Source organism: Phacochoerus africanus, chromosome X (genome assembly GCF_016906955.1).
Source record: "Phacochoerus africanus isolate WHEZ1 chromosome X, ROS_Pafr_v1, whole genome shotgun sequence".
In the NCBI taxonomy this organism is placed as follows: Eukaryota; Metazoa; Chordata; class Mammalia; order Artiodactyla; family Suidae; genus Phacochoerus; species Phacochoerus africanus.
The window spans coordinates 38,602,149-38,628,583 of record NC_062560.1 but is presented as its reverse complement, the minus strand read 5'-3'; the positions used below and the strand labels follow the sequence as shown (position 1 = coordinate 38,628,583).

At 42.5% G+C, this 26,435-nt stretch overlaps 1 protein-coding gene across 1 annotated transcript in view; it reads left to right on the top strand.

Annotated features, from left to right (window-relative positions):
- The window catches only part of MED14 (mediator complex subunit 14), a 71,616-nt gene extending 46,648 nt beyond the window's left edge, over window positions 1–24,968 (top strand). Inside the window, exons 21-31 of the mRNA XM_047764363.1 lie at window positions 22–291; window positions 7,130–7,270; window positions 9,781–9,892; window positions 12,589–12,720; window positions 14,523–14,705; window positions 16,389–16,624; window positions 17,353–17,532; window positions 17,631–17,738; window positions 19,157–19,282; window positions 19,700–19,892; window positions 22,641–24,968. Coding sequence (XP_047620319.1) covers window positions 22–291; window positions 7,130–7,270; window positions 9,781–9,892; window positions 12,589–12,720; window positions 14,523–14,705; window positions 16,389–16,624; window positions 17,353–17,532; window positions 17,631–17,738; window positions 19,157–19,282; window positions 19,700–19,892; window positions 22,641–22,714 — 1,755 coding nt within the window. The 3' untranslated portion in view covers window positions 22,715–24,968. The remainder of the gene's footprint in view (window positions 1–21; window positions 292–7,129; window positions 7,271–9,780; window positions 9,893–12,588; window positions 12,721–14,522; window positions 14,706–16,388; window positions 16,625–17,352; window positions 17,533–17,630; window positions 17,739–19,156; window positions 19,283–19,699; window positions 19,893–22,640) is intronic.
- Window positions 24,969–26,435: the final 1,467 nt, after the last annotated feature.

Genomic DNA, 26,435 nt, shown 5'->3' with positions numbered 1-26,435 from the left:
TACTGCCTCTGTTCCTTGTAGGTCCTGTTTGATACTCAGGCTCCATTGAATGCCATCAACAAACTGCCCACTGTGCCGATGCTGGGCTTGACCCAGAGAACTAACACTGCCTACCAGTGCTTCTCCATCCTGCCACAGTCGTCCACCCACATCAGACTGGCCTTCAGGAACATGTATTGCATTGACATATACTGCCGGAGTCGAGGTGTTGTGGCAATTCGGGATGGTGCCTACAGTCTTTTTGATAACAGCAAGTTAGTTGAAGGTTTTTATCCTGCACCAGGACTCAAGGTAACAGACTTGGGTGTTACAGCATTACTAAACCTAAAGAGGATCTCTCAAACAATTCCTTCGGGGGAAAATAATGGGGAAAAGCAGCAAATTCCTGTTTAAATTCAATGAGTAGCTGTGTTAATTCATCATCTCTGCAACTTCATTCTGATGGAGCTCGAGATTCTGGTAAAGTGCTGTGCCTGTGGTGAATGAAATGCTAAACTGTCCTCTCTTTTATTTCCTTACCATGTAATGAGTAGGGTGGAAGATACTGAAGAGAGTCCTATTTGCTATTTGGAGCTTCACGGAACTTTGAAAGTAGGCTTTATCATTGAATGTTGAGAAGCTTCGATCATCAGTTCAACTATGACACTTTTTTAAAATGGAGGGTCCTGGGCCACAACCCTTGGGAGGTTTGGGTATGATAGCTCAACTGTATGTTCTTATAGTTTAGAGTCAAATAGTTCCAAATGGCTGGTTTTGAAAATTAGTCTCACTCTTGTCATTTTCCTGCTCTGTTTTCAACTCTCACATAGCTCATCCTCTCGGTCTTTACATCCTTAGCTCTAAATAGCATCCTTTCATTGCTATTTGTTGACCTCTCAGCTTGGTTGAGGGCATTATCTGATTCTCACAATGGAAGATGCGGATTGAGTTCTTTTTTAATTCTTTCTTATATGCCCTTTCCCCTTTTGAGGCTGCTTCCAGAACCCGTGGGCCGCCTTCCTTTCTTTTAACCTTGTGATACGGTTAGGTAACAATTTCAATTAGATAGTTTTTCAGTGTTCACATTATGATGAATATATCTCCCAAGCTTACTATGATTACTTTTCCTTTCTTGCTCAACATTTTATTTTCCTGGGAATTATTAATTAACTTTTTTTTTCTTAGCTCCTCTGTACCTAGCACTAACTCAAGCCTTAAAGTCTCTCTCATATACGTAACTTTCCCTTCGGTATGTTCACACATCATATACTTGATCAGTTTCCATCTGGAAGAAATCTCTTCCACAGTCCTCTGAGCTCCAGTCTGGAATGGTAATGTAGGAGACCTTTTGTCCAATTTTGATTTGGGACTCTGCGGACAGATGGTGAAGTGGGAGATTCCTTCACTTCTCTCTTGTGTTGCATGCTCATGTGTGGCTTGGCCCCCACATTTTGCTCCTGGTTTACTTCGTTGTTTTGGTGGAAGACTTTCCCCGTCGCTTCCTGGGAGAAGATACATGGGAGTTAATTTGAGACCTTGTAGGTCTGAAAGCATCTTTAGTTTACAGCTAGGTGTAGAATTCTAGTTTGCAATCGTTTTCTGCAAGAATTTTGAAGGCGTTGCTCCATCGTCCCCCGTCTTCCACTGTGACTATTGCAACATTTAATCCTATTCCAGTTCTTGAACCTTATGTGACTAAGTGGACTCTCGGCCTGGAAACTTAGATCCTTTTGTTCCAGGGAACTTCCTCATGCTGTTTCTTGAGTCTTTTCCTTTGTATTCTCTGTTAGCTCTTTTTATCTCTGCTACTTTGAGGTCAGGCATCCTGGAATTATCTTCTAATTTCCTTATCTTTTCTGTTTTTTATCTCTTTGTTTCTGGGAGAGTTCCTCATTTCATTTTTTTCCTTCCAATCCTTCTAGTTTTCATTTCCGTCAAGATGTTTTTTGGCCGTCTTTTCAAAAATTTCCAAGACCTCTTTTTGTTTTTTTTTTTTTGTTTTTTTTTTTGTCTTTTTGTCTTTTGTTGTTGTTGTTGTTGCTATTTCTTGGGCCGCTCCCACGGCATATGGAGGTTCCCAGGCTAGGGGTCCAATCGGAGCTGTAGCCACCGGCCTACGCCAGAGCCACAGCAACGCGGGATCCGAGCCGCGTCTGCAACCTACACCACAGCTCACGGCAACGCCGGATCGCCAACCCACTGAGCAAGGGCAGGGACCGAACCCGCAACCTCATGGTTCCTAGTCGGATTCGTTAACCCCTGCGCCACGACGGGAACTCCCCTCTTTTTGTTTTTAAGTGTTCATTTTGACATTCTGTATGGCTGCATTGTCTTTTCCTTTCTCATTTCTTCCTACATAGTTGCCACTTCATCTACCTTTTTTTCATTTTCATCTCTTTCATATTAGTATTTTTCTTTAAATATTAAGTGATTCTTCACTTTGCTTTTATTTAAAGCAAAGTTGAGGAATTCCCGTCATGGCTCAGTGGAAGCAAATCAGACTAGTATCTATGAGGACACAGGTTTGATCCCTGGCCTCGCTCAGTGGGTTAAGGATCCGGAGTTGTTGTGAGCTGTGGTGTAGCTCGGATCCCTTTGTGTTGCTACAGCTGTGTCGTAGGCCGGCAGCTACAGCTCTCATTTGACCCCTAGCCTTAGAACCTCCATATGCTGAGGGTATGACCCTAAAAAGACAAAAAAAAAAAAAAACGGCAAAGTTGACTGTGGTCTTCACTTCAGGGCGATCTTCCTGGGCCATTTCATTGGGTAACTCCCTGTCAGTAGCTTTAGGTCTTTTTGGTGGACTAGTGTGAGTATCAGGAGAATAGTGTGAAGGCTCTGCATAGCTGTTATGCATCTGGCTCCCAATTTTTGGCAAGTCAAATAAGAAGAGGAAATTAGTATTCTCAGCATTCACTTTTAATTTTATTTTTCTTTTTAAATGGTTTTTATTTTTTCCATTATAGTTGGTTTACAGTGTTCTGTCACTTTTCTGCTATACAGCAAAGTGACCCAGTCACACATACATATATGCATTCTTTATCCTCCATCATGTTCCATCATAAGTGACAAGATATAGTTCCCTTTGCTATACAGTAGGATCTCATTGCTTATCCACTCCAAATGCAATAGTTTGCATCTGTTAACCTGAGACTCCCAGTCCATCCCACTCCCCTCACTCCCCCTCCCTCTTGGCAAACACAAGTGTGTTCTCCAAGTCCATGAGTTTCTTTTCTGTGGAAAGGTTCATTTGTGCCATATATTAGATTCTAGATATAAGTGATATCATATGGTATTTGTCTTTCTCTTTCTGACTTATTTCGCTTAGTATGAGAATCTCCAGTTACATCCATGTTGCTGCAAATGGCATGATTTTGTTCTTTTTTATGGCTGAGTAGTATTCTGTTGTGTATACATACCACATCTTCTTTAATCCATTCATCTGTCAGTGGGCATTTAGGTTGTTTCCATGTCTTGCCTCTTGTGAATAGTGTTGCAGTGAACATACAGGTGCATGTATCTTTTTCAAGGAAAGTTTTGTCTGGGTATATGTCCAAGAGTTAGATTGCTGGGTCATATGGCGGTTCTATATTTAGTTTTCTGAGGTACCTCCATACTGTTTTCCATAGTGGTTGTACCAATTTACATTCCCACCAACAGTGCAGGAGGGTTCCCTTTTCTCCACACCCTCTCCAGCATTTGTTATTTGTGGACTTGTGAATGATGGCCATTCTGACCCGTGTGAGGTGGTATCTCGTGGTAGTTTTGATTCGCATTTATCTAATAATCAGTGATGTTGAGCATTTTTCATGTGCCTGTTGGTCATCTGTATATGTTCTTTGGAGAAATGTCTGTTCAGGTCTTTTGCCCATTTTTCCATTGGGTTGTTGGTATTTTTGCTGTTGAGTTGTGTAAGTCGTTGGTATATTTTAGAGATTAAGCCCTTGTCAATTGCATCATTTGAAACTATTTTCTCCCATTCCCTAGGTTGTCTTTTTGGGTTTTTTTTGTTGTTTGCTTGTTTGTTTGTTTATGGTTTCCTTTGCTGTGCAAAACTTGTCAGTTTGATTAGGCCCCATTGATTTATTTTTGCTTTTATTTCTGTTGCCTTGGGAGACTGACCTAAGAAAACATTTGTACGGTTGTTGTCAGAGAATGTTTTGCCTATGTTCTCTTCTAGCAGTTTGATGGTGTCTTGTCTTTCATTTAAGCCTTTAAGCCATTTTGAATTTAGTTTTGTGCATGGTGAGGGTGTGTTCCAGTTTCATTGGTTTACAGGCAGCTGTCCAGTTTTCTCAGCAACACTTGCTAAGGAGACTTTTTCCCATTTTATATTCTTGCCTCCTTTGTCAAAGATTAACTGACCATAGGTGTCTGGGTTTATTTCTGGGTTCCATTGCTCTGTATGTCTGTTTTGGTACCAGTACCACACTGTCTTGATTACGGTAGCTTTGTAATATTGCCAGAAGTCTGGAAGAGCTATGCCTCCTGCTTGGTTTTTTGTTCCTCAGGATTGCTTTTGGAAAGTCTGGGTCTTTTTATGGGTCCATATAAATTTTTGTATTTTTTCTTCTAGTTCTGTGGAAAATGTCATGGGTAATTTGATAGGGATTGCATTGAATCTGTAGATTGCTTTGGGTAGTATGGCCGTCTCTAAGATATTAATTCTTCTAACCCAGGAGCATGGAATATCTTTCCATTTCTTTGAGTCCTCTTTAATTTCCTTGATTGATGTTTTATAAGTCTTTCACCTCCTTGGTCAGCTTTATTCCTAGGTGTCGAATTTTTAGGGGTACATTTTAAAAGGTATTGTATTTTTGAATTTCTTCAATATTTCACTGTTGGTATACAGAAATGCAACTGATTTCTGAATGTTAATCTTGGTGCCCTGCTACTTTGCTGAATTCATTGATCAGTTCGAGTGGTTTCTGTGTGGAGTCCTTAGGGTTTTCTATATATAGTATCATGTCATCTGCAAACAGTGGCAGCTTTACCTCTTCTTTTCCTATTTGGATGCCTTTTATTTCTTTTGTTTGTCTGATTACTGTGGCTAAGACTTCCGATACTATGTTGAATAAAAGTGGTGAGAGTGGGCATCCTTGTCTTGTTCCAGATTTTAGTGGGAAGGCTTTCAGCTTTTCTCCATTGAGTATTGTATTTGCTGTGGGTTTGTCATAAATGGCTTTTATTATGTTAAGGTATGTTTCCTCTCTACCCACTTTGCTAAGAGTTTTTATCATGAAGGGATATTGGACTTTGTCAAATGCTTTTTCTGCATCTATTGTGATGATTATGTGGTTTTTGACTTTTCTTTTGTGAATGTGGTGTATGACGTTGATTGATCTGCATATGTTGAACCATCCTTGTGAACCTGGGATGAATCCCACTTGGTGGTGGTGTATGCATTATGTAAACTTTAATCTCCATTTTTTTTTTTTTTTTGCCATTTCTTGGGCCGCTCCTGCGGCACATGGAGGTTCCCAGGCTAGGGGTCTAATCAGAGCTGCAGCTGCCAGCCTATGCCAGAGCCACAGCAATGCAGGATCCGAGCGGCGTCTGCAACCTACACCACAACTCACGGCAAGGCTGGATCCTTAACCCACTGAGCAAGGGCAGGGATTGAACTCGCAACCTCATGGCTCCTAGTCGGATTCGTTAACCACTGCGCCACGACGGGAACTCCCTCTATTTTTAATATAGTGTCCCTTCTCTCGGTTGATCCTAGAGCCCCTCAAGTGACCTCCCCGGTGGTGGAGGTCAGCCTAACTTGGTGGGAGTGACAGAGGCTCTGGGAGGGTTCCACTATCTCTTAAAGAGACTTTCACCCAGTCCTTTGCTTTTCATCTCACTTTCATCTCCCCATTTCCAAAGGTATCTGATGCTGCCAGTTCCTGTGTTATCTTGAGGCTCTGGACAGAAATAGCTTTGCTTCTTGGCTTTCTTTCCCCCACTGCTTGCTGAGGATGCAACTTCCTCATGTCGAATAGTTCAGTTACCACTCAGCCATCTGCTCTACAGCCTCCTAGAATTTATTGCTGTTTTTCTCTTCTTCTCCCATCCTTTTTGTCCTTGTGACTTAGTGCTTAAAAATTTTTTCAGGAGTTTCAGTAGGGTGTTGGGAGAAGATGAAATGTGTTGTGAATCTATCGTCTTTAATCAGAAATCAGTCTATGTATCTTTAAAAGCTTTTTAGTAATTCTGATAAGCTTATTGTCTATATATATATATTTTTTAATTGTCTATATTTTTGATGATTGGTAATGTAGAGCGTATTAAAGGGAATCTGTGCTAGGAGTTCCTGTTGTGGCTCAGCGGGTTCAGAACCCAACATAATGTCCATGAGAATGTGGGTTTGGTCCCTGGTCTCACTCAGTGGGTTAAGGATGTGGTGTTGTTGCAAGTTGTGGCGTAGATCGCAGATGTGGCTTGGATCTGGCTTTGCCACAGCTGTGGTGTAGGCCTCAGTTGCAGCTCTGATTCAATCCCTGGCCTGGGAATTTCCATATCCTGCAGGTGCAGCCATAAAAAAAAAGAGATAGAATCTGTGCTTGAGACACAGATTCTGATGGCCTCACTTAATTTTTGATGGCTTTCTCTGTAAAATAAGACTGTGCCATTCTTGATGGCTCAAGATTAAGTCGCATTAAAAAGAGAAAAGGTGGCTTCATTTTTTAATTCAGTTTTCCTCTTTCATATTTTCTGGCATAAAAAGTGAGAACTCTCATTAACTAGAAAATTTTCCAAGTCATTGAGGTCACTTACATGGCTACCATACAACTTTTTATTCTTTTCCCCATTTCTGATTCAGAAATTAATAAAATATCTTGACCTGGTGTTAAGAGGTGCCAGGAGGTACTTCTTTCTTCAACTTTTTGCTCGCATGATACATTTTAACTTAGATGTTATTTTTATTATTATAAAAATAATTTTTATAACCATTAAAAATTTTTTTCACCATTTTCCTCAGTTTTCTCCCTTCCCTCAAAATGATCACTGTCTCTTCTAGGTTGCCCTAACAGTAGTGGCCATGTGTCAAACTTACATTTCAGAGATGGGCATGATACGTTTCTGTTAGTACATTCTAAATGATTAAGAATGTCTTACTAAAGTTAGGTAAAATAATCTAAATTTTGTCTCTTTGTATCCATAGACATTCCTGAATATGTTTGTTGACAGCAATCAGGATGCTCGAAGAAGGTCCGTAAATGAGGACGATAATCCCCCTTCTCCCATTGGAGGAGATATGATGGATTCTTTAATCTCACAGCTCCAGCCACCACCCCAGCAACAGGTGATGTCTAGCTGAAATTCCAAACAGTATCACATTTGTGTAACTTCACAGGTTCTACAGTGGTCTGGGCTTCTTGTTTAAAGGCAAGGAGGTCCTTGGTAGGCCCAAGATGCCCAAGAAATCCATATGAAAAAATTATGACAAAGGGAGACAGGAGGCGGCTTCTAGTAATGGGAAGTGAATAGTACCAGAAATGGCATTAGCCTCAGACTCATGCACTTAAAATAATGTCAGGTGATCACCCATGTGGTGACAAAAGAGGATGTTAGAATGGCTAGGAAGCTCAGAAGAGGTGAACAGTGTCATCTGGCATCACAGAATTACACACAAAACCACGGTGAGATAATGCCCCATACCCACAAAAATGGCTTTAAGAAGAAAAACCATTCATAATCCTTGCCAGCATTTGGCATTAGGACCCCCTGAAACTCTCATTTACTACTAGAAGGTGTGCAAAATAGTACAACTGCCTTGCAGTGGTGGTTCACAGTATTCCAGAATGCTAAAGCTGAACTTTATATATGCCTGTGATTTAACATTTCCATCTTAGGTGTATACGCAACAGAAATGCAGCCAAAAAAAACCCCCAAAGAATATTCTTTTTTTTTTCTTCTTTTTCTTTCTTTTTTTGTCTTTTTAGGCCCACACCCACGACATACGGAAGTTCCCAAGCTAGGGGTCCAATCCGAGCTGTAGCTATCAGCCTACACCACAGACACAGCAATGCAGGATCCTTAACCCACTGAGCAAGGCCAGGGATCGAACCCATGTCCTCATGGATACTAGTCAGGTTCGTTACTACTGAGCCACAACAGGAACTCCCCCAAAGGATATTTGTAGCAACATTACTTATCCAAAAAATTGTAAACAACGCACATATCCAGCAACACTAGAATGAGTGAATAAATTGGAGTATATTCATACAGTGAAATACCTGACAAAAATGAAAAAAAGCTGTTGCTACATGCAGCAGAATGATGAATTTCACTGACATAATGTTGAACACAAGAAGCCAGACACTAATGAGCACATTCAGTATTTATATGAGATGCGAAAACAGGCCAAACCAAGCTTGAGTGAGGGAAGTCAGAGTATTGCTTACCTTAGGGGAGGCGATAAAGACTTGGAAGATGGGTGAGGGAGGCCTCTGGGGTTCTGGTCCTTTGCTGTCTTGATCTGCGTGGCAGTCACACTTATAAAAACTACCAGACTCTAGGAGTTCCCGTCATGGCTCAGCGGAAACAAATCCAGCTAGGATCCATGAGGATACAGGTTCGATCCCTGGACTCTCTCAGTGGGTGAAGGATCCAGCGTTGCTGTGAGCTGTGGTGTAGGTCTCAGACGTGGCTCCGATCCTGCATTGATTGCTGTGGTATAGGCCGGCAGCTGTAGCTCCGATTCAATCCCTGGCCTGGGAACCTCTATATGCCGTGGGTTCGGCCCTAAAAAGCAAAACAAAACAAAACAAACCTTACCAGACCCGATATTTAAGATTTGTGTGTCGGGAGTTCCCGTCGTGGCTCAGTGGTTAACGAATCCGACTAGGAACCATGAGGTTGCGGGTTCGGTCCCTGCCCTTGCTCAGTGGGTTAAGGATCCAGCGTTGCCGTGAGCTGTGGTGTAGGTTGCAGACGTGGCTCAGATCCCACATGGCTGTGGCTGTGGTGTAGGCCAGCGGCTACAGCTCTGATTCCACCCCTAGCCTGGGAACCTCCACATGCCTCAGGAGTGGCCCAAGAAATGGCAAAAAGACAAAAAAAAAAAAAAAAAGATTTGTGTGCCTTACTATATGTGATTGATACTTCAATTTTAAAAAATAGACTAGGAAGAATCACATTGTTCCTAGGTTTTTCATTACTGGAGATGAAGGTGAAAGTGACCACAGGTCAGGTTGAACTATCATATTTCACTGACTCTAATAAAACTCCACCCAGTGTCAGATATACTATTTTTATGTACTGCCTGAAACAACACTGCCAATTGAACTGTGACATGCCACGAATTGAAAGACACACCTTGATTTCAGAGATGTTAAAATGTGGGGGGAAATTATCTTCAGTCAATGAAATAGTAGATAAATAATATAGATAAATCAGTGATATGATAGATAAAATGAGCAAAAAACATCTTGCAGGATATAAGGAATGGTGCTGCAAGGTCAGGGATGAGGATGTTGCTATTTTCAAAACATTTTGAAAGTCAGGGAGTTTTTTAAAACTTGCATCATTGGAGTTCCCTAGTATCCCAGCGATTAAGGATCTGGTTTGTCACTGCTGTGGCATGGCTTCGATCCCTGGCCCAGGAACTTCCACGGGACAAGGGCACAGCCAAAAAAAAAAAAAAAAATTGCATTAATGTTGTGTATTGTGGGCATTTTCATACCTCACATTTACTACTTGGTAACCCATGACATGTGTCAAATGTTAACACCATAGCTCCTTTTCGGGGAAAGCCACGCTCTCATTCCCTGCGCCGATGGCCATTTTACCAACATGGAATTTGCTTTTCAGCCTTTTCCAAAGCAGCCAGGATCGTCAGGCGCTTATCCTCTTACTTCACCCCCCACGTCTTATCACAGCACAGTTAACCAGTCTCCCTCTATGATGCACACCCAGTCTCCAGGTAAGACAGTACTCATTCTCCCGTCGTGTTCCACTTTCCGGTCCAAAAGAGACACCCCACACAGTGAAGAGCATTGCGTGCGTAGCCCTAGACGTCAGGGAGGACGGCTCTTGCGAGTCGGTGGCTTGATGTTTGCCATCCACTCATTGGGGCAGGGTTGTGAAGTCTGTGTGTGTGTGATTCAAGAGTGCTTTAAAAGGTATGAATTAGCAGAAGTGTTGTCACCCGGAGCCAGACTCATTGCACAGCCCCAAGAATCACAACACGGGTCTGTGTCACAGCGTGATCTCCGTCAGAGGTCGGCACACTAAGGCCTGTGGGCCCCGCCCTGCCCACCACCCGGTTTTGTAAGTAGTTTCCTTGGAACACAGCCGCACCCATTTATGTGCAGCGTGTGGCTGCCTGCCCGCCGGGACGACCCCTGGTCGTAGAAGTCGCCGGAGCCCCGGTGTTAGGTGAATGGGGCCAGCTCTCAGGGTCCGGCGGGGCACAGCCTGCTTGTCCAAACACAGTGGCTGTGTTGGTGGTGCCATGAAGTACGCTGTGACGTTTGCTTGAGAATGCCGAGTTTTGACTTGTAGCCGGATGATGAACTCGTGGGTATGCCTTCAGCGCTTGCTCTGTGCCTACTGCCGCGTGGTGCTGGGGATTCAGCAGGGAGCCCGAGAGCAGCCCTGCTTCTCGAGCTTACCATCTAGCGGAGGATGGGGATCAGACTTGTAGGGTAGACCATCCCTTCTCTGCTCATCACAGATGGTGGGACCCCAGGTGACGACTGGGATGTCATTGTCCTGTCCCTGATGGTCCCTGAAGCCCACGAGGGTGGGGAGCTGGGCCCCTGTGGAGCACTGACAGTAGGCGGATGTGGGAGCGGCTGGGGAGTGAGGGGGAGAACAGGGGAGGTGGGGTCCGAGCACCTGAGGGGAGGGGGCTTCTAGGATGTGTTGAGACTAGTTTCCTATAGAAGGAAGGAGAGATGATTCGTTTGAAATGATTATAATAGTAGCCAGGTATATAGTGCTGTCTGTGTGCCAAGCCCTGTTCTAAGCACTTTAGCCATTTAATCCCCACAGCAAATCCGTGGCATAGGTCCTATTGTCCCCATTTTACAGATGAAAACTGAGGCATGGAAAAGTTAAGTCACTTGTCCAGATCACACAGCTAAATATGTAAATATAATATTTAAAGGTTAATCAAGTTGATTAACATTTATTGAATGTAAATGTTAATATTGAATTCAAATTGAATTAATACTGCATTAGGTATTATAGAACATTAAAAATATGCATTTCCCTTACATAGTAGTAGAGAATTGGACAGCTGCTGCTAATGAGGCTGACCATGGAGATGTAGCAAGTATTTTAATGTTGCATTCATGGTGGTGTTAGCCAGTAGTCCCCACCCTTCCCAGTCCTAAATTAAAAGCAGACCTGTGGCTGAATACTATCTTTAAGCTCCTGTCTCTCAGTTTTTTATCTGTCTAGGCCTCCCCCCTCTCTTCTAGCATTTCCATGTAGCTGTGTAAACATCTGAAACTCAGCATGGCTGAAACTGAATTCCTAGCAGCCCCCAGCCCTGCCCAGTGCTACCTCTCCCATAGACACCCCATCTCAGCAAGGGGCAGCTTCTTCCTTCTTGCTGTTTGGGCCAGAGCTGTAGAAGTCATGTTGGACTCCTCTTTCACACCCATAGTCAAGTCAGTTACCAAATATTGTCGGCTCTATCCTCAGAGTTTATCCAGAATCCAACCACTTTTCACCGTCTGGCCCTCACTGTTACCTGAAGTCACTAACCATCTCTCATCTGGATAATTACACTTGCCTTTAACGGGTTTCCCTGCCCCCTGTACTGTAGTCTGTTTTTCAACATCAGCTAGAGTGATGCTTCTAGAACAGAAGTTAGGTCATAACTCCACTCCTCCGAACTCTGTAAGGGCTTCCCATCTCATCTAGGGTAACCCCTACGTCCTTAGCGTGGCCTACAAGTCCCTGTGTGATCGGGGCCCTCCTCCCACCTCTCTGACCTCATCTTCCATTCCCCTCTCCCCCCCTTGCTCACGCTGGTCCAGCCACACTGGCCTCCCGCAGTTATCTATAGCTGCGCCGGGAGGCGGGAGGCGAGGCCTTTGCTCCACCTCTTTTGTTTGCCTTGGTTTCTTCACGCCTTATCTTTCACTTCCTGTCTCCGCCCACATATCCCCTGCTTAGAGAGGTCTCTGCTTGCTCTCCACAAAGAGCAGCTCCACCTCCACTACACAGTGTAGCCCCCTTCCCTTGCCCTGTTTTTCTCCGTAGCACTTAGCGCAGTGACATGTATTTGTCTTTTTCATGCTACTAGAATATAAGTAAGCTCCATGAGGGCAGGAGTTTTTGTCTCTTGTTAACGGCTGCATCCCCAGTGCCTACAGCAATGCTTGGCATGAAATTGATGTTCATGCCTGCTTGTCGAGTGAGTGAATGAGTGAATTAAAAAATACCCCGGATATTTAAAAAAATTAGTCAATGTAAGAGCTAGAATTTGGGCCCCATGGAATCAATCTCTTTTTTTCAATAAGGAAATTGTTCCAGTTTTTGTGCTACTTATGGGAGCTTTACTACTTGTTTCTTTAGTCTGTAGAGAGAGTCTTAACCTGGAGTCTTTGAACAGGACATAGTATGTGTCCTGCAAGGTTATCTATAATTATTTTCCTTTATTAGGAAATCTGCATGCCGCCAGCTCCCCCAGTGGGGCTTTGAGAGCCCCATCACCAGCATCATTTGTTCCAACTCCTCCCCCATCTTCGCATGGAATCTCGATAGGACCAGGGGCCAGTTTTGCTAGTCCACATGGTGAGTCCAGACGTGGAAATTGCTCGAGCTTAAGAGTTTGATGTGAAAGTAGTTTTTGTTAAATAAATTTTCTTGTTGCAAAATCAGCACCTGTGTATTGGGGAAATAGCAAAAGAAAACACGTTTTTCCAAATGATTACCACAAAAACACCTACCAGTTATTCTGTCTCCTTTGGACTCTCTCTCCCCGATTCCCTCGGCCTGTCCCGCACCCGCTGCCTACCCGCCCACCCACCCGTTGCTGTCTAGCTTGCTCTCTACCCATCTTCTTGTCTCCACGCTTGGACACCCCCGCCCCCTGCCACTTGGCACGCTACCATATGTATTGTTTTGAGACTTGAGTTTTTTAGCTTTTTAACAATTCTATTTTGAATTGGTTCAAATGGATGAAGAGTAAACAAGGTAGCCAGTGAAGTGTTTCCTCTCTAGTCCACCAGTCACCTAATTCCTCTTCCCAGAGGCACTTAGCCCTATTCATCTCTCATGCGTCTTGCAGAGACGTTTTATGTGGGATGTCCTTCCCCCCCTTTCACACACTTGGCAGCATACTGCACGCCATGTTCAGTGGCTTACATTTGTACTGAACCATGCATACTGCACACCATGCCAAATTCGAACATGAAAACCTTCCTCGGGTTTTATAGCGTCTGTGATTTTACTCTTTACTATTAAATTTGCAGGAACATTTTTGTCACTAAAAACGACATCACGATGCTAAGTGGCTTCATAGTATGCCCTTGTCCGGGCATACCATGATTTCACTGCTCTCCTAGTATGACATGTTTAGAATGTTTCTGTTTTTTCACATTCGCTGAAAATGGTGTCATCTCTGCTCACATGAGTATTTTCTTAGGTAAGTTCCTAGAAGTGGAATTGCTGTCTCAGAGGGTTTGAGAAATTCTAAAACTTTTGAAACATAGTGCAAATTGCTCACCCGAAAGGCTGTACCAGTTTCCTCTGGTATCTTACAAGAATATCTGTTGGCCCACATCATTGCCAACACATGGGGTATTGTGATTTTTAAAAATCTTGGTCATTTTGATAGGTAAAAAATAGCATCTTACCGCTTGTGTATTTTTTTGACTACTAATGAAGTGGAACTTTATGTTTGTCTTTTGAGTTTCTTATTTTATGCCTGCCCGTTTATATCCTTTGCCTATATTCTTGTGTTTTTTTCTTAGCGCTTTGTAAGATTTCTAAGGACCTTTTATTCTCTGATATATGATAGAAGTGTTTTCTCAGTTTGTCATTTGGTTACAAAGAGGTGTAAATATGTTAAAGGTATCTGCAGGAGGAAATCGAAATAGATTATTCAGGAAGTCACCACTTTCAAAACTTGATTCTGGGTTCATTTCTTAGTCACTATACCCTTTACTAAATAAAGAAAATGGAGCATTTCCCTCTCCTCAGCCTTCTCTGAGTAGCATAAAACCATAATTTGTCGGGGTTAGTTTAAAAATACAAGATTTCTGCCCTTAAAGGAGCTTTGAGGTTTTGTGCTGAATATTTCAAAACATTTAGTGTTTATTATGTGTAAAGGAGACAGTTAGGTGTTAGACATCTTGAAGCTTATGTAAAGGTAAATTTTATTTTTTATCTTCATAATTTTTGTGTCATGTTCAAAAGTACATAAACTATACAAAATAGCAATTCAAATGTGCCATGTTCAGAAGTACCGTGCTTCAGTGACGAAAAGAAAAAATGAAATTATCACCACATAGGGTGGAAGCATTGAATGTTGTCAAATACTTTTCAGTTATTAAAATACAGGTTTTGAAAACCATTTGTTTACTTGTTTACAGGAACCCTGGACCCTAGTTCTCCATACACTATGGTGTCACCCAGCGGTCGAGCAGGGAACTGGCCAGGGTCTCCTCAAGTGTCTGGCCCCTCACCAGCAACACGCATGCCTGGAATGTCACCAGCCAATCCGTCACTACATTCTCCAGTTCCAGATGCGTCTCATTCCCCTCGAGCTGGAACAAGTGAGTGTCATCAACATCTTTATGTTAGCTTTTAGGATAGCCAACAAATGACCTTTTTTTTTTTTTTTTTTTGGTCTTTTTAGGGCCGCACCCATGGCATATGGAGGTTCCCAGGCCAGGGGTCTAATCGAAGCCGTTGCTGCCAGCCTATGCCACAGTCACCCCAGATCCGAGCCGCGGCTCACAGCAACACCGGATCCTCGACCCACTGAGCGAGGCCAGGGATCGAACCTGCAACCTCATGGTTCCTAGTCAGGTTCGTTTCCGCTGCGCCATGACGGGAACTCCAAAATTTTTATTATTATTATTTTTGGTCTTTGTGTGTGTGCGTTTTTAGGGCTGCACGCACAGCATATGGAGGTTCCCAGGCTAGGGGTCTAGTCAGAGCTACAGCTGCCTGTCTACACCACAGCTGCCTGTCTATACCACAGCCACAGCAACGCTAGATTGGAGTCACGTCTGTGACCTACACCACAGCTCACGGCAACACCAGAGGATCCTTAACCCACTGAGCGAGGCCAGGGATCGAACCCACAACCCCATGGTTCCTAGTTGGATTCATTTCTGCTGCACCACGACGGGAACTCCCCAAATGACCTCTTTTAATCATTCTGTCCTCGTTCTCACATGTGAAAGTCTTGATAATTAAGTAACAAGGATACTTAATAACTTAAAACTTTTATCATTTAGTAAACTGGTTGTAACAATAGTTAATTTGCACAATTGGCAAAATGTAAGAAAGGGGAATGTCCCCTCCAGAAGTTTTCTGAGGTGGGTCCTGTACCTCTGTTATAACCACTAACTTAGCTGCAATACCAGACCTTAAAAGGTACCTGAAGATAAGGGACAGGCGTCTGCAAATTCACCCAGAAGAGAAGAATTGTACAAACATGTTAGTTAGCTCTAGGGACTTTTAGTGCCTTAACACAACAGGCCTGTTAGCTCGCTATTCTGCACGTTGGCAATGTAGGCTGAGCCCAGCTAGGTGATTCTTCCAGGCTCTGCCAGGCTCACTCATGCATCTGTGGTCAGCTCCTGGGTTGGCTGGGGCCTGACTTCTCTCTGATCATGGGCTTGTTTGCCTGGCAGCTGGACAGAGTGAGTAAAAAAGCCTAGGCCTGCAACTGGCACCCCGTCCCTTCCACTGCATTCTGTAGGCCATAACAGTCACAAGGCCATCACAGATTCCAAGTAAAGAAATAGACCCCACCCCTTGAAGGAATTGCCGCAAAGTCACACTGCAAGGGACCTGGCTACAGGGAGGAGAATAACTGTAAGGAAGCTCATATGTGGCGGTTACACTGCAAGGAGTAACAGAAACCGGCTAGGCTAGCAAAGATGTGTATGTAATGAAAGCAAAATGGGATCAGACTTTTTTTTTTCTTTTGCTTTTTAGGGCTGCACCTGCGGCATATGGAAGTTCCCAGGCTAGGGGTTCGAACCAGAGCTACAGCTGCCAGCCTGCGCCACAGCCACAGTAATGCCAGGTCTGAGCCTCGTCTGCGACCTGCACCACAGCTCACGGCAATGCCGGATCCTCAACCCACTGAGCGAGGCCAGGGGTCCACCCCTTGTCCTCATGGATACTAGTTGGATTCGTTACCACTGAGCCTCAATGGGAACTCCCAGATAGTACGTATTTGTAAAAAACAACTAAAAGTGACATGTTTTCCTTCCCAAAAGGTTCGCAAACGATGCCAACAAACATGCCCCCACCTCGTAAACTACCTCAGCGCTCCTGGGCGGCCTCCATACCCACCATCCTCACTCACAGTGCCTTGAACATTTTACTGCTGCCCTCTCCAACGCCAGGCCTCGTGCCTGGCCTGGCAGGTAGTTACCTTTGTTCTCCACTTGAAAGATTCCTTGGATCGGTTATCATGAGACGACACCTTCAAAGAATTATTCAACAGGAAACGGTACGTGGGTACCTGATGGATTCCTAAGCGGGGGTTGTCAAAGCAAGTGTTAAGATGCCCCGCAGAACAGGATGTGAACTAGAGTGATACTCCCTCGCCTCCTTTAACCAGCTTGGTAGAATTATGCTCCCCCCCCCCCTGCCCATCCCTGGCCCTAGCATTAAAAATGGATCCACTATATTTCCATTCTTAAATTAACAAATTCCCGTATTTTTTAATTTGCCATGCTGTGGCTGACATGGACCTGGAGATAAGTCCCCACAATACCACAGGACAAGTGCACTCAGGATCTGGCCTGGCAGAGAATAGCAGATGGGTAACTCCTTGCCCTTGGGAATGCTTTTGCAAGAAGGCCAGCTTTGAAGCTGTGATCATAAAATTATTGCATCCCTTTGGGGTCATTTTAATGTTCTTTCGACCCCCATATTGCTGTAATATCCATCAGTCCTGTGGTTCTAACTACCAAATTTAGGCTCAAGTTGGTTGTTTTGCAAGAATATTTCACGGTGGTGTTATGTTCTTCCATCAAGAGATGCATGTCTGATGGCCTCTGTCTTTGCCCTGTGGTTAGCAGTTGCTGGTGCCCAGTGCCTAGATACCTTTGTTTTGGAACAGGTGTCAACTTAGTTGTTTTCCTTTCGAAACAATTCTCGAGGTAACCTTTTCATTTTCTCTCTGACTTACACCTTGTCTCACATGCTAATTTGCTCCACCTTTTTGTTTTACAGCTACAGCTGATAAATTCCAATGAACCCGGAGTGATCATGTTTAAGACCGACGCGCTGAAATGCAGAGTAGCCCTTAGTCCCAAAACCAACCAAACGCTTCAGCTCAAAGTGACACCCGAAAATGCAGGACAGTGGAAACCTGATGAACTGCAGGTTTTGGAGAAATTCTTTGAAACAAGAGTATGTGTTTATTAATGTGTAATTGTAATACAGTCAGTGAAACGGAAGGGTCAGGGCAGAATGAAGAGTAACATGACTTGCTTTATTTATCCTTGTAGGTTGCAGGACCGCCGTTTAAAGCCAATACATTAATAGCTTTCACCAAGCTGTTAGGAGCTCCTACACACATCCTCAGGGACTGTGTGCATATTATGAAGCTAGAGCTGGTAAGTTCCAGACACACACAGACTCTTCTAGCCAGGTTTGAGGAGGCTGGAGTTGGAGGGAGCAGTGTATATTTGTTCTCACCCATTTGTGTACTTCTGTTTTTCTCTTGCCTTCTGCTTGATTTCTAACTTAAATTTTGTTTATCTTTGGATAGGTAGTACAGTCTCCTTGTATCTTTTGAATCTAGAACGAGGTGATACAGTGGGAAATTTCCCATCCATCCCTGTCCAGCTGTCTAGTCCCCCTCCCCATGGGCAAGCCAGGTTACCCGTGGCTTCCCTCTTATAAAGACAAGTACATTTACTACTCTCTTCCCGCTCCCAGATCAGGAAATAATCCTCCCATGGTTTCTTCTGATGCTGTTAGGATTCAGCTTGTAAATTATTTATTTATATATCCGATCCATTTAAAATATATCCTAGTGTGAAATGGTGAGGAATAATAGGTCTGGCTTTTTCACATGCCCCTGGTTACCCTAATACCATTTATCGAAAAATCTATCCTGTCTGGAGAGATTTTTTAAAGCTGCTTCTTTCCTATGAAGGCTGGAATCCAGGTAGCAGCTGGTTTTATTTTTCCAGTCTTCGAGTAGCACTTTTGTTTTCATGTTTCTCGCATTGCTTTGAGTAATTTCAAATACCGCACTCCTTTTTTCAGTTGGTGTTTTACCATCAATGTGGGGATGGCAGTGTTCCTTTGCTAATGGTCTCAGCATTTGGCTTCTGCTCTGATAGACTATAGGAAACATTATTTATGTTAAAAATATATTTGAGTTTTTAAAGGAGTAGTATTTATGTGACTGAAACAGCACCAGTGGATATAATTTAAAATGTTTAAATTCGTAATGCGGTTTTGCTAGTTTGTTTTAGGGAAGCAGTTGGAATTGAGACTGGGCAGCCTAGATCGGCACCAGTTAAGAAGTGCCTTGAATACCAGTGTTGGTCCTTGGGTGAGGGGAGGTGGGACAGCATGGCTCATTGCATGTCACTGAGCACGGGTGAGCTAGATTAGAACCATACTCTAGGACATCTGTCTGGCAGTGGTGTAAGGATGGAGTGGGAGAGGCAGCCACTGGAAGGGACCATTAGGGGGCCATGAGAGAAGTAACAGAGCCCTGAGCTCTGTGGCATCAGTGAAGACAGGACAGATGTCAGAGACACCGAGGGAGCAGAATCCACAGACCTGGGGAGTGAACGAAGTGGGAGGGAAGGAAGGGGAGCACATCATGTAAATGTAGAGCCGACTCCTCAGTTAGTAACTTTACATGTGCATAGCCTTTGAACAAAATGCAGGTTATCAACTTCACAATCTGTTGATAATAGAGTATAAAAGAAAATTCCATCTAACCCTTCAGACTCCTCCACTAGAATATAATTTTAAATGTTCGTATGACTTTTTTTTTTTCCCCCCCACACAGTTTCCTGACCAGGCCACACAGCTAAAATGGAACGTTCAGTTTTGCCTGACGATCCCTCCCAGCGCACCGCCAATTGCACCTCCTGGGACACCCGCCGTGGTGCTGAAATCCAAAATGCTATTTTTCGTAAGTACTGCCTGGCAGACGCGCGGGCGGGCGGGTGGGCCTGTGTGTATGTATGTATGCACGCGCATGCGCAGAGCTTCCAAGGGAAGAGCCGTTTGAGGATAATAGAGCATCTTTTGGACAACTGCGGACATTATCTGTGGCTGCCAAATAGCACCTCAGATTCCTTAGCTGTCAGCTTAAACTCCGTGTAATCCTTTAGTAAGAAATATATCGAACTAGATGATTGCATGGCACAGTTGCGTCTTCATCATAATATTGGGTGGTTCGTCACTTTTCTTGGTATATTTAATTTTGTTTTGCTCGTTGTATCTTAATCTGACAGTTGAGTCAGTCATAGTCCCTTTGATACATGTACATTAATGCCCTGTTTTCTTACTATGTTTTATTCTCTTTGTGTGTGTTGTGTGTCTACAGCTTCAGCTGACTCAGAAAACATCCGTCCCTCCCCAAGAACCTGTTAGTATTATAGTTCCAATCATTTATGACATGGCTTCAGGTACCACCCAGCAGGCAGACATTCCCAGACAGCAGAACTCTTCTGTTGCTGCTCCCATGATGGTCAGCAACATTCTGAAGAGGTTTGCAGAGATGAACCCACCACGACAAGGTACATGAGCAGTAGATGGTGTTTTATTGCATATATGTTATAAACGTTCTTTTGAGAGATTCCCCCTTCTCCCCTCTGCTCCCACCTTACCCACCTCGCCCCCCCCCCCCCAGTCCTAGCGATAGAGCTCTGCTTGCCGTGGCCCTCCTGATGTCTGCCTGTCGCTTTCTTCCTTTCTCACTGGCTCTTCAGTTTTTGTCCATGTCTCTGCTGCCTGGACTTTGTTTTTGTTAGTGACTTACTATTGGGACTGACCCAGTTGCTGAGGCCAGGAGCTTGTATTTATAGCACACATTGCCACAAAGCCCTAGGTTAGGATGATAGAATTTTCCATGGCCGTGAATTCCTGCCCTACCATCGATACCTGCCACTCTGTACATCACCAAGTTGAAATGCATGTTGGTTTCTCATATTTCATGGTTCACTCATGCATAGAATAATATCATTTCAAGTTCTGTATCTTCTAAATGTTTTGTGAAGAATAAAAGCTGATACAAATGGCATCGCTGCTTTTTGGGCTTCTTATATAAGTGTCAGGTGGGTGCAAGTGAACCTTTTCACCAAGTGCACAATGAAGCTCTCAAGCCGAACATTTTCGAGGAGATCAGAGTGATTCTGGCAGATAAACAACATCCCTTCAGTACTGGAGTAGCCTATGCTTAACACATAACTCCTGGCAGTGCTCAATTTTTGGTTATAAAACGTAAAGCTCAGCAAAGAGAACTTATCTTCTAGTCCACTTGTTTCTAATATTAAAGACATTAAATTTTGCTTATTTCTAATATTAAGGAAGTCCTCTGTAAGAGCTTTCTGTGTACAGTAGAACGATAACAGAAGTGTGTTTTTAAATGAGGGAAAGTTGTTCTCTGAAACATTTTTTAGGTACCACAGTGTCAGCATTTTACTAGACATAGGAATCATGGGAGAAATTATATTTGTAGCCATCTATTGCCCCATACTGTGTACATGGGCCACTTCTCACCGAAGTCTAGTCTATACGGAATGCACTGGGCAGTAGAGAAGGGTGTGCTGCTTTTGTTGTAACGCTTCTTCCACTTCTTACAGTGTTCTGCTTTCATCCCTTGACTTATCTCTTCTTTCAGCTCAAGCTAGGTCCTTCAGAATCCAAGTTTAAACTCTCAGCCTTTTCAAAGCCGCAGTTCAGTGTAACTGTGATGATAAACACCGTTCCTTCGCAAGCAGATGGCGGTCACTGTTGTGTCTTGAGGACTGTGAAACGGAAAGAATGCTTTGATCCTCTTGGGATCAAGCAAGTTTTTCTACCTATCGATAACGAAAATGTGCTTTTTAAAAAGAAAAAGCTGTAACTTCTCCTTTTGTTTAAGAAATCGCTGGGATATTTTGGAAGTATTTTTTCTTTTCTTTTCTTTGTACCTTAGACTGGTTAAACTTCTGGATTTTACTTTCCGAACCTTAATTTTCCAGTGGTTGGAGAGAAGGGTGCAGTAACTCACGCAGGGTCACTGCGCACCCTGCCCTCTGCCGGAGGCCATTATTCCGTTAAGATCTTCACTTCCCTCCCTGTCAGCCACCGTAGTGTTAGGCCATGCTCTAGGGAAGGGATCCAGTTTGTGGAAATAGTTGTAATTTATACAAGAAGTAACAGGCAGGGTATTTTTTTTTTCTTTGAGCAAAGGGGAAATGGAGAGGAGGAATCGTTAATCTCCCCGCCCCCGCCAACCAAGTCTTGTTTGTGGATTGTTGGTGGGCCTCCCTCTCCTCCTCCCAAACTCATCACTTCCTCCCCTGGTGAAGTGCTATGAAGAAAAACCACTTTATTTTTGGTTTGGTTTTGTTTTTGCTTTTTAGGGCCATACCCGCGGCATATGGAGGTTCCCAGGCTAGGGGTCGAATCGGAGCTGCGGCTGCCCGCCTACACCGCAGCCACAGCAATGCCAGATCCAGGCTTCATCTGTGACCTACACCACAGCTCACAGCAGCGCCGGATCCTTAACCCACTGAGCAAGGGCAGGGATCAAACCCTCATCCTCATGGATACTAGTCAGCTTCGTAACCCACTGAACCACAAGGGGAATGCCTATTTTTGTATTAACTGATTTTATTGTTGAATTCCAGAAGTTATGAAATTTGGGGGAGACTCCAGTAGATGTCATAGACCTGCACTGTCCAGTATAACTGCCACTAGCCACATGTGGCTATTTAAAGTTAATTAAAATCCAACTAAAATTTAAAATCCAGTTCCTCAGTCACTCTGGCTGCGTTACCACAGCACACAGATAGGATATTTCTCTCATCACAGAAAGTTCTATTCGACAGTGCCGTCATAGACATTTTTATCTGGCTTTTAATGCAGCATCAGAAGGCCACTATTGATGTTGTGACTAATGCATAAATATAAAACTAGATCCTTTCTTTAGATTCAAAAAAAAGGTCGTCGGTAGCCTTGAAGTCCAACTTCAAAGGCTTATTCAATGCTCCAGTGTTTCTAAAGAGAAACTCTAGGCGTATTGTCTTAAATTCAAACCTAACTGGGAGTTGCCCAAAATGTCTTCATGAGGAGAAAACAGAACCCAAAACAAGTATCATCTGATATACTTCACCAAAGCTTAATCCCCTGTAATCTGTGCAGTTAAAATTTAGTCTTTTATTTTGTTCTTTAAAGTTCTTGCTAATTTTGGATTTAATTACTACCCCTACCCCCACCGGTGTGTTAACATCATCTTTCCTGTATTGCGAATAGCTAATGACCATTTTTCTCTGTTGCAGGTGAATGCACAATATTTGCAGCTGTTCGTGATTTAATGGCTAATCTTACACTGCCCCCTGGTGGGCGTCCATAGACACTATTGTTTTTAAACCAGGAAGGCTGACAAAAGAGACAAAACAACAAAAAAAAAATCTGAACTCAGCCTTCAGTTTAAAAAAGAAAAAGGACTTTTTTTGACTTTAAGAGCTAAATATCCTAAACTGGCAAAATTTTTCAGGGTGCACTTCTTTCATCAAAAAGACCATCAATCTTTTGTATAGTGAACTTGTATAGTGTGTTTAAATGGGACACATTTCAAACTAGGTAATACATCAGTGTCCGTTTGCCAGTAATAGATTTAATATTCTGTTTTATACTATAAAGTTATGGTGATGCCAAATTTGTTTATTTAATTGTTTTCTTATGTTTGAGGTGTAATAGTCCTTTTTTTGGTTTTTGTTTTATTTTTTTAAGGCAGGTCTGTCATTTTTGAATACTGTAAAACTGTGATAAACTTTATATTGAAGCTGTATTTTAATATGACCGCTTTGAATCCTTACCTGGAAAATGTTCTGGGAGTTGTTATAAACACATCCCAAAGAAAGCAATATTTAATAAAACTAGGTTAAAAAAAAAAAAAAGGTGACACTCACTTGTGTGTATATCAGCTCTGTAGACTTCTCAGGGCCTCCCTTCATCTTTAACCTGGTGGGGCCAGTAATTATTTTCCAATGATGTATGTCTGAAATTTGACCAAAACATCTGCTTCTTTGTTTCAATGTTAATTTATTTTCTTCAGACATTCCTAACTTGACTGGTGATTAACATTCAGCACCTTGGTTGTCTTTCATGGTCGAATTTGGGTAAAAAAGCAAAGAGCCCAGTCTTTGAGAAGAGACAGTGAGTGGTTCATATTGGTCAAGGATCCCAAGAACTGTGATCATTCTCTGTTGAGAATGATTTTCTTTTAGGCAAATTCACTTTACAGGATACTTCTGCATACAGCATTAATTAGGAAACCAAGACCGTGAATGTTCTACCCTTGCATGAAATTTCTGTGTTGTTTCTTTATCTTGATTAACTTCTCCCTTTTGCCTTCCCCATCAAAATTGGGGTGTTTCTGAACAATCCCAATTTAATTCATTGTCAGCAAAATGATTAAAGGTTTTACTTGGAAGAAACCTGGTACAGTCCACTCACTTTGAAGAATCCAGGATCCAGGACCTGTCCAGGGTCAAATGGAGTTTCTGTTACTGACACATCTCAGCAGAGTTTCTTTTTTGGAGCCCCGTGCTGTCTCTCCCAGTCAGTCGGGAACTTTTTTAAGCTTCAAAGAACATGATCTGAAGCAAAGGTCTTCTGATGACTTGTTATTTGGGAAAGTTTTGTAAATGCTTTATACCATGCCGAGCTGTCGGATCACTGTAATGTTGGTTCTCCGTGAAATGTTAGATGCTTTGTCTAATTCTACTTTAAAATAATTAATTGAGCTTCTGTGACTACCAGCTACCAAATTCTAGTTTCAAGCATCTCATTTGCAGCTATATCATATCTGTTCTCAACTTTGCTTGATTCTCCATTCATTTCTGGTCCAAATGGAGGCCTTCTTTGCCTTTCTTCTCTGTCTTATTTCTGCCTTCATCTCCTGCTTCTCACCCAACTCTGCCACTGTTCAGAAGCAGGTGACTGAACTTTGATCCTTCCCTTAACTTTTATCCTTCTGTTTTCAGTTCTCCTTACAATGGTAATCACATCAGTTTGGCAGTCTGAGATGTCTTTATCAAGGGTCAGCCCTTTTCTATTTGGAGCTGAATCCTTTCTTTCATGTAGAAATCTACATGTATATATAAAAAATGTATTTTTATCTTCAGGATAATATTGTCTCAAATAATTTTATTAATCAAATTAGCTTTTCGGGTATTTTCTCTTTTAAGTGTGGTTTTGAAATGTTAATTGCATTTTTAAACATGATGTATTCAGTAGCTGCTTTTTTCCTTATTATAACTCATCTCTGAATGCATTGTGCCAATCAAAAGTAAGATAGGATTCAGTGAACAGAATTTGCTTTTGATGCTTATTAAGAGTAAACCCATGAATTTGAATTTTGATATCACACTTGATACTTGGAATTGGTACATATTTTATTACCGCTTGAAAACATTTAGCATTTGAATCTTAAGTTTCATCACAAACTGTCTTTTGTCTCTTTTGTTAACAAAGTTCAATCAAAGGGACTGGATGCTCATAGGAATTTTTCCTAATAGGTGGTTTGGGTCTTAATGTTAGTGTGTTTCGATGTGATTTTAGTAATTTGAGTAATAAATAAAATTTATACAAGTTTCAGAGAACTACCAACTCTCTAATTAATTCTCATGAAGATGTTTTGGCTAGTAGTCTGGTTTAGTATTAACTTAACCTTGAAGAAATTGGTCCTGATTTGCCTCATTCTTTTCTCCATCTGCTGAAATGCCATGTATACTTTTAGAATGTATTAGAAGTATTTTCAGAATTAGAAAGGAAGAAAGTGAAAACTTTAACAGAACATATCCATATTAATCACAGGAGCTGAACCTTATGTTTGAAACTTAACTCTGAGCTAAGTGCGAGCATAAACTAAAATATACATGGTTTTGAATTTAAATACCACTAATTACTATGTTGCAGTGAACACAGTAACCTGTTCAGCCACAGGATACGAAATGGTTTGTCAGCCATTTTTTGGATCACGGTTAATTTGATAACTTCAAGAAATATAATTTTGCTGCTCTAAATTTGGATTCAGGAGTTCCCATTGTGACTCAGCGGTTAGCAAACCCGACCAGCATCCATGAGGACTCGGGTTCGATCTCTGACCTCTCTCAGTGGGTTAAGGATCCGGCGTTGCCCTGAGCTGTGATAAAGGTCGCACATGCGGCTCAGATCTGGTGTTGCTGTGGCTGTGGCGTAGGCCGGCGGCTACAGCTCTGATTGGACCCCTGGCCTGGGAACATCCATATGCCATGGATGTGGCCCTAAAAAGACAAAAAGACCAAACATAAATAACTGTGGGTCCAATTTCAGCATAAAAACTTGCTCCTTTCTCTCTCACAGTTTCTTCCTCAGAAGAAATACCTATTACATTTTACTTTAATCCAATTTACTCTCATCCAAGTGTTCTTGATATAAAATCAATACGCAGAAAATTATAAGGACTTATATTCAGGGACCTTAAAGGACAGAAAGGAAAAATGTTAATGTATATTTCATTCTTCCTTGTGGAATTTCCTTTTTCATTTGGTTTAATGAGAATAGACAGAGTGTCTAAGGGAGTGATTTGAAATTTACTTGGGATGGATTTAGTGTTGAGGTTTTTAAGGAAAAATCAGCAGAGGCCAGCTAGCATTGTGCTGCGCATTTCCAGGTGGCCAGTGAATTGTTAAAATACCTTGCCCAGGAATATGACTGATGAAAGGTCACATTTAGGTCAATATAAAATAATAGCTAACATTTCCCGGGAACTTACTATTGCCAGGCACTAAGTATTTCAGCATGTACTGTCAAAACAACCCGGTGGGGTGGGCTTCCTTTTACCAATGAATAAACTGAGGCCCAGAGAAATGAATTAATTTGTTGAGATCAGATTAAGACTGCTTAAGATCAAACAGCCAAGACAAGCAGCATTTTGAGGCCAGAGCTAGCACTCCTAAAAACTAACACTTCGCTGTGAAACACAAAGTCAGGGGAAGGCTTCAATGCTTAGACTCTTCCCTCGGAGCCTTTTGACTACACACAATTTTAACATGTTTTCCAAGCTCAAGAAGCTCACTAAAAGCAAC